The 21,263-nt window shown below is 41.1% G+C and overlaps 1 protein-coding gene across 3 annotated transcripts in view; it reads left to right on the top strand.

The window, feature by feature from the left end:
• adgrb3 (adhesion G protein-coupled receptor B3) overlaps window positions 1–21,263 on the top strand; it is a gene marked incomplete at its 5' end in the record, with an annotated part of 241,850 nt that overhangs the window by 81,644 nt on the left and 138,943 nt on the right. For all 3 annotated transcript variants that reach the window (XM_084076725.1, XM_084076727.1, XM_084076726.1), the window contains 5 exons: window positions 4,258–4,368; window positions 7,317–7,478; window positions 12,381–12,545; window positions 15,022–15,186; window positions 19,406–19,570. In XM_084076725.1, coding sequence (XP_083932851.1) covers window positions 4,258–4,368; window positions 7,317–7,478; window positions 12,381–12,545; window positions 15,022–15,186; window positions 19,406–19,570 — 768 coding nt within the window. The remainder of the gene's footprint in view (window positions 1–4,257; window positions 4,369–7,316; window positions 7,479–12,380; window positions 12,546–15,021; window positions 15,187–19,405; window positions 19,571–21,263) is intronic.

The following is a 21,263-nucleotide window of genomic DNA, read 5'->3' as shown; positions in this document are numbered from 1 at the left end:
GTAACCAAATGGACCCATATAGATCTTTAACTCTTGAGAGCGTAAAATGAAACCAAATGGACCCTTACGGGTCCATTTGGTTTCATTTTACGCTCTCAAGAGTTACATTATTGTTAAACATCTGCATTACTTAATTTACAAGAAGTCTACACATGGAGAATGTAGAATAATTTTTATTTTGATCAAGTGTTGCCTGTTATCTCTCCTATGGAACCAACACCAATACAGTATGGATGGAATTGTGGACAAAATCTTATCCAAGAACAACAAAACATTCTAAGTATTGGGTCTGAGAGTCTCATCAAATGGTGGTCCGTGGCTCAAATGGCGATTAAATAATGGACCTTGATATGAAAATGGTTGAAAACCACTGATTTAGAGTATACCCTTTGAGTTTAATCTGGCTGATCCCGGGCACAACCCCCCAAAAAGACTACGTCGCCCACCATGGTAATATCTAAACAACGACGCCCCGGACGCACGATATGTGATGATGTCTGCTTTGCAGCACAACACGTTGTTTTAGGCTGTTCTGTCTGCCCCCTCTAGTTATTAAAATGAGTCTCCCATGTTTACCATCACGTAGCCACAGGCATGAATACTGTTGTAGCACTTCAATTAAACCGCATTGTGCTTATTCTGCAGTACAGTACTTTCATGGTGTCACATACACTTTAACACTGTGCTTTTCCCTTTGCACTTTCTGCCTTTCTTGTCTTGTACACGACATTATAGGACACAATGTCACAGCTTTCTGGAAATGAAAAGAGTAATCGTTCTGTTGCGTGTACGAACTGATTGATCATGCAAAGTACAGTAATTTGTTCCTGTCGTACCAGCGGAAACGCCGTTTTGTTTCCGAGACATGAATAGTAACCGCAACCCATCATTGAATCGTACAGTATCCGTCCCAAAAGATGTGAAGTCCATAAATAGTGTTTAATAATTCTTTGACATTGAAGTGTCTTTGTGGCGTTATGCTATCATTAGATTTTGACCTTCTCTTCTCTTGTTGCCAAGCTTTGTTGTATATCAGTCATGACAAGCTGCTGGGAACAACCCAGGATTACAAGTGACTGCCTTTATAATTACAGTAACATCATCCGATGAGCTCTCTGGGTTGCGATGATCATCGTCAAACATTTAGTGACTTAAAACTGTATATACTTCGATGACCAGGATCCCCAGGGATCTACTGTACTTGGTTGAACCTCTCCTTTTTTTCCCCCTCTACACCAAATCTCCGAGTTGAACATGGCTGATCTACAAGCTCACAAAAAACGTGGCTTGCGACACGTCGAGAGCTTGTAGATTGTCTTTTTTTAGGCCAATGTTTGACCGTTTTCGCAAATTTCACGCAATATGACATGCCCAGAATAGGGATGCTAGGGTTCATGTGGGTGACATAGTCAAATCATTCCTCGATTCATCATGGATGAATTGTCATACAATATGCCAATTGATTTGATCCCAAAGTTGTTTGTTTTCTAAAGATAATTGTCTTAACTGCTTTAGTGGGTAATGCTGTAGTGAATTATAGCGTTGCAGTATGTGATACAGGCAAGATGTCTACAATCATTACTTATGTTATCACACTCAACAAAATATTCCCTTGGTCATCTAAATGTACTGAAAACTGATGCTTAGTTTAATTATTAAGTATGTTTGAAGTACATTTCTGAAAAGATCTGATTTACAACACTTGGAGCAGCTCCTTTTGTCAATTAAAATGAAAAGTTAAAACGTTGCTGCACTCAAGGCATCCAGGGTGAGTCATCAGGATACTCCCAGGTTCACAGTCAAAAACATGACAATGACTTAAATAGTTTTTTTATAAGGGGCTGACAAGAGTATAGACACTTAAGCCTGTGGAGTACACTAATGAAATGTCTGTAGGCTTGTCAACCTTTCATTAAAACTGTCATGGTCATCTTTTTGAGTGTTTGGATCTTTTGTGAATTTTATCAATGCTTTTTTTGTGTGTGGCAATTATAATGTAAAATAACTTAGGCTAGGCAATTAACTTAGAAAAAACCTTGCTCATGTTTCCACTTTTGGCCATTGAAAAGCAACTCCGCTGTCATGAGGCTTGAGTGTGCCTTTTGAAATAGTGCAGATGTCATTTCTATTGGGAGAGCCTGAAAAGACGGTCTGTTCAATGGATGTGACTGCTCATATATTTTCGCAAAGGCCTGACGAAAGCCGGATGCAGTGATATTTTGTATGATTTCTGGCAAATTGCCATGGGATCAGGCTGACTGAACCAGACAGCCCTTTGATTCTGTCATATCAGGAATAATCACGAAGATAATTTGATTCATGATGCAAGTAACAGTGGCGCAGAGCATGAAATGCAACACTACAGACAACGTGTCTGTTGTAGCTACGCTTGTTTCGCTTGCACGTCAGCACTGTTGTTGGCTGTTTGTCTTATCGCCCGGTGTCTACATTCCTCTTCCAGCACACAGCTTAATTTGGACAAACATGTGCACTGGATCAAATCACTTCTAAAAGCCTTTTGAATGTGGCTCCGAGGCCAGTCACTTGCAATCATGGGTTGGGAAAATCTGACTGAGGATCAAAGCGTGGTTGTGCCGCTTGTTTCAACCTGCCGTGTTTTTAGAACGCCAGAACAACCAGAAACACGGTTGTTTGATGCTACTGTAATTAGACTCTGAGGGAAGTTATTTTAGAAATGAGGAGATTGTTTTTCTTTTTAGAGGTGTTTGTTGATGTTATTTGGTTTCATCAACCACTTGATGAGTGGACTGGACAGCAACGGTCACTATCTGCAATCAAGTCAAACTAATGAACTGCTAAATCTAAAGCTTTGATTGGAATGATTGGAATACTGAACAGTATGTAGATGAATTGTACGGGTATTTGACATTTATAAGCAATGTACGGCTATAACAATTATGCATAGGTAAAATCCTCAGAGAACAAACAACATCAAACTTGATGATTTAAGCATCAAACCATGTGGTTGATGCATTGTATTGTCTAATGTACTAACACGCCATGTGTCAATCTGTTGTCAATGCATCATCTGCATTGCCTATTTCCAAAAGGACACATCTCATTTGGATAACACACTATATAAAAAGTAATGCTAGTAAAACGTTGATGCAAAAACAGTTCAGCATCAGCTGGTTAAGACAATTCACACAAAACGTTGCTGTGTCACTGATATTATCTAACTATAGTTTAGATCATGTAGGCCTATATTGAAATTAACCAGCTGGTGCTCTTTTGCTGTGTGAATTTCAAGTCAAGTTTTTTTTTTTTTTTTCATGTTTGCTGGCATGGCTTTTCTTAGTGTAGTGTTGGCACAGTAATTAGATAATGTACCCGTCTCTTTGTTGTTTAATTGGCAACAAAAAGAACATCAATTACAGCTCCGAATACATTTATCTGATTGTCTGATTTTTTTTTCTTCTCAAAGGCTCACAATATCGTGGACTGTGTCAACCAAAGACAAACAGAACAGACTAATAACACAGAACGACAATAGTATAGCCTACTTAACACCAGCAACAGAAAGGAAAAAGATCACAGGAAGTGAATAGGAAGCTGTGGATCAATAGCATGCTATGTCCATGAACCCCTTCTCTGTGGCTTTACGATGGCTTACACATTTTTTTACTTTCATTTTCTTTTGTCGTTTTCTTTTCTTGGGGGGTGGGGTGGAGGGGTGGGTGGGCAGGAGGAGGGGAGGGGTTTAGATGGTCTGATGAAGTACTGTATTAAGAGGCTTAACCACTTGAAACCTGTAGCATCCCTATATTCTGGGGCTTACATTCGGGGAAAATAGCCAATCTACACACTCACAATGCGTCGCGAAGGGGACACATTGTGAGCTTGTCGATAAGCTATTTTCAACGAAGATATTTCGTGTACTGCGAAAACAGGGGGCGGGGCCTAGTATAGAGCCCTTGGGAATCCGGTCAACTAAGTATAGGGTTTTAAAAATGGACAAGACTTTATTTGCATGTTTGCTATGTGTCTACGCTGTGCTTTCAAGCTCAATTAATACTTCCAACTCACCCTTATAAATTCGCTGCATTGTTCTTTGACTTAAAGTAAATGACAAGCTATATAATATTCATAGATATACAGTATATACTGGTGTGGTCTTTGTTTCAAGCCATGCAATTGCAGTTGCTTTGCACATTCTGTTAATCTGTAATAATAATAATAAGGTTTTGTTCTCAGAAGATCCTGTTTAAGACCTAGTTTTCTATTCTGTCCCCCTAGAATATGGAATGATCGGAGAACATACAGTAAAAAGTCAGCGCCCAAGATCAGTTCATGACACAAAGGCCCTGCAGGAGCAAGCCGAATCTGCTAAATTTATGGCACAAACTGGTAATACAATAGTTATGTTTTTTATTTTTGTTTGTTTTTTTATTATCAACTAAACGTAATTTCATCTGAGTCACACTTGCATGCTCTCTCTTGTACTGCACTTTTTAAGTGACAATGTTTTGCATTATTTATTATCATTTCCTCCCACTCTATTACACGCTATTACTACACATGAACTAGCAAGAAATATGGTAGAGTATTTACTTATAATAAGGAGTATAATTGGGTTTTGTGGGTGTGTTTGTTTTACTGTTACATAGTGAGTTGGCAAGAGTATTACTCATATATTCAGTTTATTCACAGAACATTAATTAAATGGGAGGTAAAAAGAAAAAAAAGAAAAAAAAAACCTTGGCCCCTGATGTAGTTAATCATTTCCTCCAAGGTGGGAGAAATTATACGTCTTTCAGCGAAAATCCCACTCCTTTAGCCAAATATGAATTGATAGATGCTGCCCTTAGTGATAAATGAAACATATGATGCTTAGTCTAGTGCAACATCTAATAAATGTAGGATAAATTAAAATTAATGTAAAGTCATGCTGACTTTTACAACCTTACACCTTAGCATTTATAATAAAAAACTAAATGTACTGTGATGATTAATTAACGACACTGCTGAAGCAACACTTATATTATGTAGCTTAGTTGTATTCTACAGTATATAGAGTATAGAGTGGGTTAGAGTGGGTTGGTTTTATATTTAGCTGCTATGAAGATATTTTGTTTTGTTTTCTTTCTATTTTGGGAAGTCTTTTCCTTATGTGTTGTTCCATTTAAATCACTGTCAATGGTTGAAACACCCCTTTCATCATCATTTTGATTTGCAAATCACCCTGTACTAACATCCTAACATCATCTCCCATCGATACGAGCTGCAGGTATGTTATCTCCCTGTTTAACGGGTCCCATCGCTGTGCTTTTCTGTTCTCCATTCTCCCCCGTACTGCCTCATCTAACCAATTGATCCACCTTTCAGTCTATTTCTTATCAGCAAAACTCAGTGTAGGGTTTAGACTCCTGTTTGGTTGAATATGTCCTTGATACTATACAGTTTGAGGCTCATTGTGCCCCAACAATCCTTAATATGATTTGACGATTTGCCAATGACATAAATGTATTCAGAGCTGAAATTGAAAATGCGTGGAGAAAAAAAAAACACGTTCTGCATTAAATTACTTCCGTAACGCATAAAGCCCAAAAAAAAGGGAAATTGATGTAACTGTAATCAAACATGAATTATTCGGAGACTACATTGACTGGAAATTTGATTGTCTACCATTGTCACCGAAATAGTTGATTCTTCTTTTCACTCAGACCATCATAGCTTTGGAATCCCACCCCCACCCCCCCCTCTCTGCCCGCCCCCCACTGCCCTCGCCACAACGTACATCTTTATTCAGCATTTCTCGGCTTTGAGACTGTAACCAAAAAAGGCTCGCCCTATCGTTCAATTTTTAAAACTTTCCCAAGTAAAGTATGGGTCCATTATTAATGACCTATGTTGTCGTTTTCTTATTCAGTATGAGATAAGTGCCCCACATAACAACATTCTTCAGACTTCAGATACTGTATGTCAGCATGCAAGTATTCTACGGTACGTTTTCAAAGTCATGTTACTAAATTGGAAAGGGTTGAATCACAAACACCAGACTTTTATATTCCCTGAACCGTTGCACAAAGATACAGTATCAAAGCTTTGGGCCACATTCAATAGCTGTTACAAACAAAGGTGATCTGCTGAATAAAATCACATAACCTTTTGTTCACTTTCCCCTCACCTCCTGGGAGAGCATAATATTATTCAAAGATTGTTTCTAAAACATTTGAAATTCTCATTATTAGGGTTGTCCGATATTGGCTTTTTTACCGATAACCGATATACCGATATTGTCCAACTCTTAATTACCGATACCGATATCAACCGATACCGATATATGCGGGGATTATTGTGATTAGGGTAAGCTCAAATTTCATATCACACACACCATATACAGTAAGAACTCCTGTAACTTATTTATAAAGCAAAAAAAAAAAATTTTTTTTTTTTTTTTTCAAAAACCGATACCGATATTTTCCCGATATACATTTTTATGCTAATATCGGCCGATAATATCGGGAGGCCGCTAATATCGGACATCCCTACTCATTATCATCTCCTATAACGCAGTGGACTCGCCACGGCTGTCAAGGAAAATGTAGCAAAGACCTCTTTGGTTGCTGCAGGGACAAACCATACCTCACACTACGCTGTGAACTAACACCCATTCAAAATCCATTTTATTTTATCAGATGTTGTCTTTTTTTGCATGTCACCATATTCTTCTGAAGTTTTATTTACTTATGGTGATTTTATATATTGTTTTGTATTTGTTTAAACACATTAATATGTTTTTATTGATGCATGAATTATATATAAATACATATGTAAACAGTATTTTTTTATTTTTATGAAATGAAGCAGTGAGATGTACAGTAACCTCTCTGCCCACTGTTCATTATTTTAACCACGACAAAACCTTTTTCTGTGATCTTTGATTAAATGCCAGACTAATTGCTCAACTATGTAGCCTCGCTGAGGCAAATGCATTGTAAACTATCTACGTACAAACAGAGTGTGTCTCTTCGATTGCAGGCCAGGGGACACTTTGCATTCAAATCCAATCAATCGGTTTGTCATTTAAGCATTCATCAGAGATCACATGAAGGTGAAACAACTTGTCCCACAGTTACTTTCCTGTAAAAAAAAAACTACAGACCCCCCCTTTAACCCCTCTAACAATTCTTATGTTTCCTGTCCGACTCTACCCTGACCAGGCCTGCCCTGCACTGTCCCCCCACCTCCCTCCTGCCCCTGTGAGCCCCCCCCATGTCCTGCTAGCCCTGCCCCTGGGCTGTCAACAGGACCATGTTGCTGCATTTAACTAGTGTCGCCCTTCTCCCATACAGGTGAATCAGGTGCAGAGACGTGGTCCCAGTGGAGCTCGTGCTCTGTAACATGCGGCCAAGGGTCGCAGGTGCGAACAAGAACATGTGTCACACCATACGGAACACACTGCGCCGGCCCTTTAAGAGAATCAAGGGGTTGCAATAGCACTACCCCTTGTCCAGGTAGTGTTAGCTGCAGATTCTTGAATTAATTAATGTCTTTTTTTTCTCTTTTTGTTCTTCATGACAGGAAATGTATTGTTGTGCTTTGATGACCTTCTCAATGCCCCCCCCCCCCTGTCCCTCTTAACTATTTATTTTTATTTAAATTTTCTTGCCATGTGCTTTCTTTCTTACTTTGTCTATTTATTTCGGTGAATGTTGTCTCATAGTCACTTTTGTGTTTGTTCCATTTCACATAACTATACGTCATTTCATCGGCATTCGGATGGTTTCACATTACGTGGTTCTGCATGGGGGCTTTATCTATAGCGAGTGGAAGACTCGGATGTTTTGTCGTCGAGCTAGTGCCGTACTTTGGTGTTCGTTTGAAGGTCAGCTGTGTGTATTTTAAAATACTTTTCGTAGCATTTCTTCAAAATTTGGCCGCGAGGCATATCTTTGCAACCCGTGCTGGCATGTGTTAGATGAGTCATCCGTAGTGTCCAGAGCCAGTCAGCTGTTCGACATCCCCGAGCTAGTCAGAATATCAACGTTCCTCAGGTACTGTAAACTTCTCACTGCTGATCGCAGCCTTTCTACTTGTAAACAAGCAACCATTAGCTATGCTGGGTGATGTGTACTGTATATTTTCTACATCTTGTGTATATATTTGATATGCGCCGTTTTGTTTCAGAATGTCAAACCTCCTACATGCTTTCATAAAAGCACACGGTGTTGCGTGTTAACCACTCGAGCCACGTTCAAGGATTTTCTGAAATAGCCGATCTACACGCTCGCAAGGGACGCGGTTTGACACCTTGTGAGCTTGTAGATCTGCCATTTTTTGGAAAACGTTTGTAACGTTTCCACCTACAGTATACAGAAATGACACGCCCAAACAAGGGACGCCCACAGGGTGAAAGTGGTTAACATTCTTTCGATATTGTAATCACTTTCCTGAGGAAAGGAAAGTGCTTCTCAGATTGCATCAGCGAGTGACACATTTGCCTTACCCCGTGGCTGATCAAAACTCTTGCAAATGGCACACTGACATTAGTTTGAGCAAATGGCGTGGCCGGGGCAGTGTTGCCAGATTCTGTGAGAGAAACAAGCAACCAGGTCTAGGGAAACCAGCCCAAAAGAAGCAACTATGGGCCACATGACCACTTTAACATATACATCAGCTATTTGAAAATAGCAGATCTACAAGCTCACAACGCGTCGCGATGCGACGCGTTGTGAGCTTGTAGATCTGCTATTTTCAAATAAAATCTTGCGGGGAAATTATAATAAACAGATCTGGCAACCCTGGGTGGGGGTGGGGTTAAGGGTGTGGGGGAGGGGGTGGGGCACTTGGCAGTTTTGAAAAGGGTCAGCATTTTACTGTGCTTAGTAAAAGAGGGAAAGGCAATGAGCCATCTCAAATATGGATCAGAATTACCCTCTTCTCCGCTCATTAATATTTAGCTCAAGAAACAAGCTGTGTGTGTGTGTACGTGCGAGTCCCCATTCATCAAGAAAGAAATTAAGCTGCACAGCCATATTCCAGGTATATTCATTCATGCAAATGAATAATAATTGCGAGCAAGGCGTCCAGAACTGTCCAAACGAATGCTTTCCCCCTGACACATCTAAAGGCCTGCAAACACGTTGTTTTGTCTCATTATATGTGCCGTAGAAGCTTGCTTCGAGTTTAATAATATGAAAACCTTAAACCCCAAATAACAAAGCCATAACACTAAAGCATTTCAGTTGTCAAGTTCCTCATTCAAATTATTTTTCTCCGTTTGAGAAAAAGCTGGAACTACGCTCCGCCAAAAGTGATGAAAATGCAATCCTATTATATCAAATTCTATTGCCTGACACGGTTGAAAATAACAATTTTATGGGCAGACTTTCTCTTTCTTAAATTGTGTAACAAATTAACATATCCGCTTAGCATACATACGCACAACGCCTTCGTTGCCATCGCTAATTGGGTCAGTCTCACCTGACGGTGTCAGCCGGCGAAACAATGGCCTCTTCTGCTATTGACAAACAGATTAATTGTCGAGAAGGCACTAAAAGGGTCGTAGATTGACTGCCACAAAGCAATATGTCCAAAAGGGGACGCGGAATTAGATCAGAGGGTTTTCATTACCCACAACGCAACAGGACAAAATTCTCACCATGCAGTCATCATCAGTTAAAATCATCTGTAAATGCGCCGAGTGCCCTGCAGGCAACAGTATGATTAAATGGTGTCTAGTATAGTTATTCTGGAGGGGTATACACTACATCCGTCACTTTAGTACATTCATTATCCCCTTTACTCACTATAGCATCACAAGGCTATAGTCTGCAGCTGACATTAGCTTAAAAGCTGAGTTTGTACTTAGCTGTGCGGCGGTGTCGCACATCAAAAGTAGCCGATCTAGAAGCTCCCGACAGATTGCAGTGCAGCGCGTTGGGAGCTTGTAGATCGGCTATTTCCGGTGCATGACACCACGCACAACAAAGTATGAAAAGCCCTTAGGTTATGCACATTAACAGCAATTGTATTGCATACAGTAACCCAAATAGTATTATACTCACAATGAACAATGTGTTCTCACCATAGGATATCAGACCTGCTTTTCTTTGTGTTAAGCTTATTATCTGGCTATCCTCAAAGCTGCAGGAGACATTTCACAAAGTCAACACTCTTGATTTCTCAGGATGCTTGGAATCACTATTCTAACCCGAGCACATGTCTTCATGTTCAGATGTACAGGAAAAAGACACACAAATGATCCAAGGGCTGTGGTTTCAAAGCATGGTCTGATCGGTCTTTGTTCAAAAGAAGGGCTTTAACAATGAAACAATGTCAAGGACTCGATGTAATATCGTGCTTAATAATTTAAAGTTAAAAGTCAATGATGGTAAAATTATCCTTTAAGTTAAATGGTGGTAGTTTCTCCAAAGCCATTGGAGAGTGAGTCATCAGGGGATATATTTCTTTGAAAAATGCCTGTTTGGTTTTTGACAACAACCTAATTAAAATCCTTCTATCTGGGGAAATGTTTCACACACCCCCCAAAAAAAAAGAAAAGAAAAGGGAAGTAATGAAACCCTCTGCAGAAGAAATGAGCGCGCCGCTTTTCATAATAATTTCTAGGGCAAAAGAGAAGACCACTGTCTAGAATCATAATTTCTTTTTCCTTTTGTGATGACAGTGACTTTATTGCACAGAGTAGCAATCATTGAATCATCTCTGGCAGGGTCTGTATGGCGTGGTCAGAGTTGGATCTGATTAGGACATGCCGTCTGATAAGTGCCACTTTAGTTGAGATTCTGTGAACCCAGAAGGATTCCGAATGCACTTCATGTATCCAAGTGATGTCTGAGCCTGTCACAGACAAGGGCAACCGTGCTTTCGTTTCAGTGTTTGAAGAGAGATTTGTAGGCTTCTCAAATCTGTAATCGCTCTGTATTTGGGGCTTCAAGTTAAGCACACATTGTGTATTTTTTTTACTGGTGACATTATACTTTCTATCTGAGCAAATAGTAAAAGCAATATGAGACATTATTAAAAAGAAAACAATAATATTGTGATATTCTTGCTTCAAATAGAATTGAAACTCAATTCTATGTTAAGCAAGCATAGTGTACGTTGTCTCCAAACAATATACACTACCTCTTTTAAATAAACCATAAAGTAGAGTTAATATTTATTTAGTTATTCGACTGGGTAGATATCAGAATTTATACTCAAAAAACGTATTGCAAACTAAAGCCGCCCAAGATGCTGTGTGGGCTGAATGAAAGAAATGATGAGAAAACAACAAACACAATGGCGGACTGACGTCTCTCTAGTGCGGTTTTCGAGAGCAGTATCAAAGAAAAGAAGAGCCGTGAACCTCGAGAATATTAAGTGGTTCTGATTGCAGAGTGGAAATGTACAAACCGCAACAGTTCAGCGTCTATTTCTAAACCTCCCTCCTTTTGCACCTGCTTGAGGCGCAATCATGAGTGACATGTTTCGTTCTGATGACTGACTATCAGGCAGAACACACCGCAGTCACGCGCACACACAGACACACACACACACACACACCCACACCCACACACACTCAGATGTGAATATGACAGAGCAATTTACCCATTACAATACCGAGACCTAGCAGGTGTTGCTGGGGTCCCTACATGGCTCCGTCAAGTCCAGAATGTCGTCCCTTGTCATACCGGGTTGTAAATTGAAATGGAGTCATAATTTGATTAGCATACGTCGTGTTGCTGTAGCACGCGGATATATATTTCACCCACACACCCATTGCGGCGGCAGCATGCCGCACGGCCAGGAAGGGATCGTTATAGTTCCGTGTGAACGTGTGAGTACTGACAGTGACACCTTTGCTGTCATGGAAAGTGGTTGTATGATCTAAAGCAGATCAGGAGCTCAAAGTCTTTGAGGTCCTCAAAGACTTTGAGGGGGTTCCGGAGAGTTCCGGGGGGCTCGCCAGCTAAATGATTGATGGTTATAGGAGTCAAATGGATCCTTACCGGTCTGTAATTCTGAGAGTGTACAATTGGAACCAAATGGACCATTTGGCTCCATTTGTACACTCTCAGAGAGTTAAGGGGAGACCGTGTAGTAATGAATACCAAACCGAGGGTCCTTGAAATTAAAGAGTTTGCGAACCACTGATGTAAAGTCTAAATGCAAGGCCAGACGTGATTACAGCTTGTGGGGGAGGGCGGGGGTTCAGAAAAGGACCACTCTGTGTTTTAATCCCTAGTTAACATGTTTTAACCCGTAGCTAAATGTTTTATCTTAGCTTTGTTACTAATTGTGTGTGTCTGTGTCTGTTTGCTTTGGTGCTATTTTATCTAACAAGATATTGGATTCTCCTACATAATAGGCATCGATTAGGCCCCTAACTCCCTGTCCCTCGTGTCCCGCAGTACACGGCGTCTGGGAGGAGTGGTCACCCTGGAGCTTGTGCTCATTTACGTGCGGTCGAGGCCACCGCACGAGGACCAGGATGTGCGCCCCTCCCCAGCACGGGGGCAGGGCCTGCGACGGACCCGAGACTCAAAGCAAACTTTGCAACATTGCTCTGTGCCCAGGTAATGAAACCCAGCGGATAAGATCTGGATGTTTGCCACAAGAACAATTATTTAAAAACGTTTTGCCTCAAAATAATCTTAGATACCGTTAATCACTTAACACGCCTCGGAAACCCATGGCTTTTTTTTTTGTTTCAAAAGAAAAAAAGCCTGGGACAACGGTCCAGGAACGCTGGTCTTAGGACCTTGTTATCTCCTAACCAATCAGAGTGCAGAGGGGCGTCGCTCTAAATTTGGTGACGTCAGCGTGCTCCATGCACAGGCCGGGGGGGGGGAGGGGAGGGGAGGCGGGGACATAGATTGGTGAAGCAATAGGAAGTGGCGTACAAATCCAGCGCCTGGGTTTGGATCCGCCCTTCAAGACCATTGATTGGGCTCGTTCTTTCAGTCTACTTAACACTTGAACCCGAGCATCCATTTTCTGGAGGGGAACATTAGTCGACATTTAGAATTTTCTTTATGGCCATGCCCAGAATTGCGATGCCATTTTGAAAGTGGTTAAAATGATATGATAGAAAAAACATTAAATAAACTTATTTCAGAGAGATTTGCAGCAACTTCATTGTGGCGCAATAGTATTGTTGGATCAGTAATACATTCTGTTTCGACGAGCAAATGACCGAAATGACTGAGAGAGCTTTGTGCCATATGTAAATCATCATGTGATGATAATCACATATGGTTTGAACAATACTGTCTTCAGTCAATAATGTAATTGTGAAGTCGAAATCATTTAACCGCAATCGCCCATGAATGGTAAGCAGATTAGTGATGATGAGTTTTTCCACTCTGCAAATGTTAGCTTTGCTATGGTCACGTGATGCACTGAGATCAATCCAATCACAGATGCCCCCCATGCCCTCCCCACAAATATTTTCCACAGTAAATATGAAATTATGTTGTTCTTGTTTTTTTTAGCATCCTAGCGTCCCTACAGAGGGGACAATAGTAGATCTATTAGATCGGCTATTTCTGGCAAATACATTTGGTGTAGAGAGGAAAAAGGAGGGGGGGGGGGGCTAGTATAGACCCCTGGGGGACTCCGGTCACCTAAGTATAGAGGGTTTATGTGGTTAAATTGACACATTAGGGATCTTTGACTTATTTATCTTCACATATCTTGTCTCCTTGCTTACTGTAATTACTTACTGTAATCTGGATTAAGAGCGTCTGCTAAATGCCTACACTGTAAACTGTATTTTTCGATTAATCAAATAATCGAGAAACATGTTATTATGAATTGATAATTTACTTAAAGGACGACTTCACACATTTTCAACCTCTCTTCACTAATACTCATTTTAATATGGCACCAATTTTGTCTACTCAGTCTGTGTCTCAGAGGAGGGCTGTGGACAGTTCAGAAACCCGCCTACCAGTGACATCATCGATGGGGAATCCAAGCTAATAGAAACTGCAGGCTTTCTATTCCTGGAAAGTTAGCATGCTATAATGGAAGCCATTGATCTTGTGTTAATAAAATACAAATAAAATACAAAAAATCTTGAAAAAAATGAAAACCTGCCTAACAATGATGTCACTGCTAGGTGGGTTTCTGAAGTGTCCACAGCCCCCCTATGAGCCAACATTTCTTTGTTACCACTTTATCATGAGCATTAGTGAGGACCTAATCTCTCAAGAACAGATTCTGCTCTGCGTTGGAATCTGTCGGTAGCCGTGTTGACAACCCGTGCGCATTGGTTTCAAGTGGGTGTGCCTTCAGATCAGGAAGCAGGCCGCGCTTTACCCAATCAAATGTAGTGGGCGGGATTCACGTGTCCGTCGATCCTTCCCTACTAGAAACAAACCGAAACTAATTTAACAATAGCGTCCGCGGAGCAGACAAAATCACGGAAAGATATTCACATTTTAACTTTCTCTTTCATCATAGAAACAAGTGGGCTTATAACCAAAACGAAACATGTTCTCTGGGAGAAGTGGTGTTAGTGTTCCGTGTAGAAATATTGTTAGTGGGAATGAAAACATAGTCGCACCACCCGGAAGTGATGCGCTGAAGGCAGACCAAAACCCTGGTTTCCTTGCGCACGAGTTTTACATTTTCTTCCGCCCAGAGCCAACTGAGATAGAACAAACAGCAGAGGTCGCTGTTTTTCATTTTCAGTTGGGTCTGGGTTCCCAGATTGGTGAGGACCATGATAGGTTGAAAATGGGTGAAGTCGTCCTTTAATTAGCGGTTATCAATTCTTTTTCACAATCGATCACTTCGATTAACTGCTGCAAGGCATTTGCAATTGACGAAGGTTTGCGTAGTCGTTACAAGCAGTTTTTTTGTTGTTTTTGGTTTCTTTGTGGGGGGTGGCAGGGGGTTGTTCTGTACTGTATTTCGGGAAGCTTCCTTTTTGACTGTCTCTGCATAGCTAAAAGAGAACAATGATCTGAATACCTTCCCCCCTGTCCTCTTTCTCTCCACCCTCGCTTGGGACACGCTTGTCGGGGTTCTGGTTGGGCGCCTCAGTCGACGGACAGTGGCAGGAGTGGAGCTCTTGGAGTGATTGCTCGGTGACCTGTGCCAATGGCACACAGCAGAGGACCCGGCAGTGTTCAGCGGCCGCCCATGGGGGATCCGAGTGTCGCGGTCACTGGGCAGAAAGCAGGGAGTGCTATAATCCTGACTGCACAGGTAAAAAAAAAAAAAAACCCGAGCCACCACATACATCCTCTTTAATTCTAAACATCCGATTTAACCCTTTAAGACCGGGAACGCATCATGTGTGTCAGTTTTTGAGTGGTGCCTGACACTCCTACACTTGACCGTGTGTGTGGGTCCGTCCGTTTGAGCACGGCCTCAACAGCTGCAGCTGATTGCAACACAAGGATGCAACCAGTTACACTAATTCAAAGGCACCACTCTCTTCACACAGGGTGTGATTTTTTTAAATTTCTTTGGGCTATTCAAAAATAGCAGATCTACAAGCTCATAGCGCGGCACCGAGTGCCGCGCTATGAGCTTGTAGTTCTGCTATTTTTTTTCAAAAACGTGAACATTTTGTGCAAATCTTTGAATATATATTCTTTAAAGCGAACATAATGTAACTCAAATCTTTGCTTCTGGGGGGGGGGGGGGTCCCTGGCACAAAATATTTTGAGATGGGGGTCCGTGGCCAATACAAAAGTTTGAGAACCACTGATTACAGTAACATACGTTTAAAAAGAAGAAAAAACTGTTAGGATTTGGAAGACATTTTGTAGAATCCCCCTGAAGCAAAATCATTTTCACCATCCTTAAAAAAATGGAAAATCTACAAGCTCGTAGCGCGGCACACAAGCTTGTAGATCTGCTATTTCTTTAATAGCCAAAGAAATCTGAAAATCTGAAATGACACACAGACGCGTTCCTGGTCTTAATGGGTTAACGGCTAAAACGCTATACGTTATCGAGCGAAAAACGGACAAACAACGTCGAGGTGGTCCCAAATCGTCATTATCCCCCCCCGCCCACCAAGCGTCACCGCTCTAAGCCTTCCTCATCTTCTACCAAATAGCTGTGCAGACAATCAAGAGTAATGTTAAACACCATGTTCTATCAATTGGGATTTGTGAAATCCATTTAGTTATACTGTAAACCATTGGTATAATTCGGGGTTAGCATTCCCAAGCTGTCTGTTGCCTTCACTGACGTGCACAAAGATGTCAGCTTACTGTGCTGTCTGGTACAATAATGCATTTAGGATTTATTTGCGCTGCACTTTATAATTATTATAAAGCAGCAAACAGATCTCTCTCTCTCTCTCTCTCTCTCTCTCTCAGCTGTATACTACTCTCTATAAGTGCATACTTTTACTGGTCAGCCTGCCTTGAGGTCTCACTTGGATTATGGAAAATGCATTGCATTAATTGTAATTGTAATTAATGGAAATATCCAAATCAACCGATGTGTATGTTCATCATACGATGCATGTCAGGGGCCAGTGACCTTTGACCTGGGCTATAGTGTCTAGTGTATGAGGCACCACATACTTACTCATTAGTGAAAGCATATTGTTACATACAATAATGGAGATCACGTCAACTACTCTATTATTACACCTGTGACCTGCCTCATCGCTATAGTTACCTCTCATACAACTCTACACTCACACATCAATCATAGGTCATGAATTGGTATGTTTCTCTTTGGTGTGAACAATATCACTTTGCTGGAATACCAAGTCAGTCTCAAGTCTTGAGGCTCAAGTCTCGTGTCCAAGTGTAGAATATGAAATCATGTCCATATCAGGTTTGGAGAGTCTCTAAGTCCCCAAATGTAAAAACTCAAGTGAAGGCAAGTCAAAACAATTCCTGGGTGGAGAGAAGTACCAATTGTATTTTGGATTTAGTCGAAAGTGCTTAAAACGTAACCAAATGTAATTAATAATGCCTAAACACAAGGACGTCCACCCTTTGGCCTTATATTAACAACTATTTCATCTCTCTCCTCTTGTGATTAACAACGGGACGGCATATAGCCTACAGTAGTGATGCCCTCTCCAACGGCACAACAAAGTCGCCCAAATCTTTACATTTGAACTGTTAAAACGTGTGATGCAGTTTAAATAGACCCCCCCACACACACGCACTTTGACCACCCGCCTACAGACATTTTCTACTGTTAACATAATAGCCTATAGCCCTGTATGTGCTCACTAATACACTGCCTGTCTATGCAGACAGTTCCTACAAAAACAATAAGACGTTTCCAGCTAAGATTTTCTTGATTCATTTGACAATAACACACATTTTACAACCGGACGTGCTGTTAGCTATTCACCTACAGTAGTTGATAAGAAGTGAGGTAATAGTTACAAGGAATGAATCGTTTTTTGTTTTCATTCCTTTTATCGCCTCATTCCTTTTATAGGTGCACTGTCAGAACTGCCAGACTGAATAACTGAATATACACGTATATGTGACGTGATAAACCCATCAGGAAATGCGATAACATGGTTATTACACGTGTCAGTGTCCTGGATAATGTTGTAATGATGATGATGATTTGAACATTTTAAGTGGCATTTCTTCCTCGGCCAAGTGGGAATGTGCGTGCACAATTTCACGGAAACCGCATGCGGCCATTTTGAATTTCAGGACTTTCCCTTCACGCAATTCCTTAAAACTGTGTTCCTCTCATTCAGGATATATTTATGACACAAAATCAGTTGAGTTTGTTTTTGTTGCAATTAGTTTGAGGTTGACCCCCATTTTTGCATAAAATATCTGGACTAAATTCCTCAATTCCCCACACACCGTACTTGAAAATCGTGAAATCTTGTCACTAGTGACCCCTACTGGTTGGTCTGTGTACTGGTTGGTCCTAGGGATGGTATTGAAACCTCATGCCTCTTCTGATAAACATAGACCAAGCTAGATATTGTTGCTATCGGGCAGAAACTTCATATTTCAACATTTTCAACAGTTTTTTTTGTGTGTGTGTGTACATTAATGCCCTACTTTGTCGTAGGTGAGTTAAAGTTGTCATACAAGTAACACAAAAATAGCAAGACATAGCCAAAGTACAAGCTCTGCTACTTTTTAAAGATTTGAAAGTGTGCGTGGTTTCGTGTAAGTGTCTGTGTCAGTTTTAACGAACAGGTCACGACGTGTTTCTGTCTATCTGGAACCACCACTGACAGAGGTTATTGTAGGACATGAAATCGCCCTGTACACATGAACGAAGGGTAAATGGAGGTCATGGTGAGAGTGGAATGTGGTTGGCGCTTACAGGCTATAGTACCTTTCCTTTCAGACAAGGGCATGTGATTTACTACACTGCTAAAGGGGAGCATCTGTTTTTTTTTCTAATGCACAATTTTACAGGGTTCATTAAAAGGACATAAAACATTCTTCTCCTTTTTTTTTGGAAACTTCAGCATAAATGCGTTATAGTATACTGGCAATGAGAAGCCGAAATAATTACCACTCGCAGACCGCGGCCTAGTCATAAAAAGAGATACACTCTTGATTGGGTATTCTTATGGAAAGAAACTGACAAAATCGCTTGTCAAAAAGCACACGTTTTACAGCGTCCCCCCCCCTTTCAAACATCGGCATGTCAAGAAATCTATACCCATTTACCGACCATGAAAAATGAGCTGATTATCACGTCTTTGCACTACGCTCAAGATAATTGCTGACTGCGTCCCAAGGGCAGACATAAATGGTAAGGATGTCGTGGGGTATCTCACAGGTTAAATCAGATTCATTGAAATCGAAAGGCTCACTGAAGCAAAAGAGATAGCCCTCCTCGTGGTGATGAGTCATCTTCACTGACCTCCATTGGTTATGGATGAAGTGCGCTGAGGCCCCCCCCCCTCTTCCCCTTGAGGATGTGTGTGTGTAACAGTGGTAGAAAAAGTATTAGGTTTTACTTGAGTAAAAGTATCAATTCTGCAATGTAGAAGTACTCTGTTACAAGTAAAAGTCCCGAATTAAAAATTCACTTGAGTAAAAGTACGAAAGTATTGGTATCAAAATGTACTTAAAGTACCAAAAGTAAAAGTACTAAAATGTTTGAAAATAGCAGATCTACGTCGCGATGAGACGCGTTGTGAGCTTGTAGATCGGCTATTTTCAAATAGCCTAGGTATAAAATAGGGCTGAAGTGGTTAATGTGTGTTTTATAATATAATCATAAATATGTCTGCAAGGTAACCAGTAACTAAAGTTTTCAAATAATTGTAATGGAGTAAAAGTACAACATTTGCCTCTGAGATGCAGTGGAGTAGAAGTAAAAGTATCGATATTTGTAAATACTTTAGTAAAGTAGAAGTACCTCAGAATTGTACTTAAGTACAGCACTTGAGTAAATGTACTTTACACCAGTGTGTGTAACCATGAATGGGGGGGGCTCTTTCTCTCACCAGCCAACGGCCAGTGGAACCCCTGGGGGCCTTGGAGCGGGTGCTCGAAGTCGTGCGACGGCGGGTGGCAGAAGCGATCCAGGGTGTGCCAGGGGGCGGCGGTCACTGGGCAACAGTGCGACGGCACGGGGGAAGAAGTCCGCAAGTGCAGCGACCAACGATGTCCAGGTAAGCTTGAAGGAAAATTTGAATGATACGCTACACTGTATCGTGCGTTCATATAATGTCAGTGGTTCCCAACCTTTGTATGTGTCGAGGACAGTGTTGGAAAGTAAGTAAACTAAAGAGGCGGCTTGCTAGCTCTCATGCATTGAAGGAGGCATGAGCTCGGCTCTAGGCTCTCCCTAAGCTGGCAGAGGGAGTGTAGCACCCAGGATTACATAGACAATTGGCATTGGGTGAAAAAAAATGGTTACATGGGATAAAAATGTATATATATTTTTTTAAACAAAGGAAAGTAACTAAAGTAACTTAACAATTTTCACGTTTTGAGTAATGAATATTACAGTTACTATTTTCCAAAACTAACTTGTTACTATTTTCACGAGCCTTGGTGGTATACTGTGGGCTTGAGTGTGTTTATTTTCATTCCGTGATCGTTGTTGTTTTTGGTCGGTTGATATAATGGTAGACTGGGTTGGGATGGAGTTGCTTTGCAGGCTGCTGATCCGGTCTAGGTCTAGACTCTAGAGCGGATATGGAAACGATGTCTGTACGTGTGCATTATCGGATGCGGAAAGGCCAGGCCTTAAACCGGATCAAACTGGGTTTAGTGTGAGACTCACACATTCGCGTGCAGCATGCGCGCAAAAAGAAAAGTAAACTAAAGTAATAAGTAACACATTACTTTTGGCAGGGAGTAATATGTAAAGCCGTGATATTACTTTTCAAACAAGTACTGTAACTAGTAATAGGTAATATATTACTGTTTTTGAGATACTTGCCCAACACTGGTCAAGGACCAACCAAATATATACACTCAGAGAGCCCCATCTGATAAGATTAATGTATTCCATAACCTGTCTATATACTGCATATATAGGCAGAATGACATTGAAGAGAGTGAAACCTATTAACAGTTAAACCTACAAACATTATACATTCTCTCAATAAGCTCTATGCACAGCAGCCATATGATCACTTCCTTCACAGGTGTTACCAATGATACTAATGAAGGCTCTGTTCCATTTAGTGTAGCACAGTGGTTTCCACGACCCCCATAACTCTGAGAGTAACTCTCAGAGTTACACACCCATAAGGGGCCATTTGCAAGCCCATGAGGGTCCCTGGACCCCAACTTTAGACCCACTGGTGTAGCAGAGTGTTTTCAGTGAGCCAACATGCACAATATCAGCACCCTGACTTTGTTTGACCAGAATGGAACAGAGTCATTGGTAACACCTGTGAATGTCTTCATAATATGGCTGCTGTGCATAGAGCCTATCTCTCACTACTTCAATGAAATAATAGCCAAAAAAAAATATTCCACATCCTATTAGGCACCATAAAATATTTTCTGGGGACCCCTCTGAACTCCCTCTAGGACCCCTTGAAGGGTTCCTGGACCCCAGGTTGGGAACCACTGAATACAGTATGTAATCGATGACACTCAAGCCTGAACGTGAAAGCTGGATCAAGGTGGGATGTGGCCCAGGATAAAGCCTGATTTACAGTATATCTAGTTGCTCGTCTGTATTGTGCTCCGATAATAGCCGACCTACAAGCTCACAACATGTCACGATGCGACACGTTGTGACCTTGTAGATCGGCTATTATCGGCACACGAAACCAGTGCGCAATGAAGTATACACGTATACACATTGAGATGCTTTCTTCTGACCAAGGATGGTTGCATAAGACA

Source organism: Gymnoscopelus microlampas, assembly GCF_963454915.1.
Source record: "Gymnoscopelus microlampas genome assembly, chromosome: 13".
NCBI classification, from domain to species: Eukaryota; Metazoa; Chordata; class Actinopteri; order Myctophiformes; family Myctophidae; genus Gymnoscopelus; species Gymnoscopelus microlampas.
Note: the sequence above shows the minus strand (reverse complement) of the source record. Positions and strands in the feature narration are given on the sequence as shown.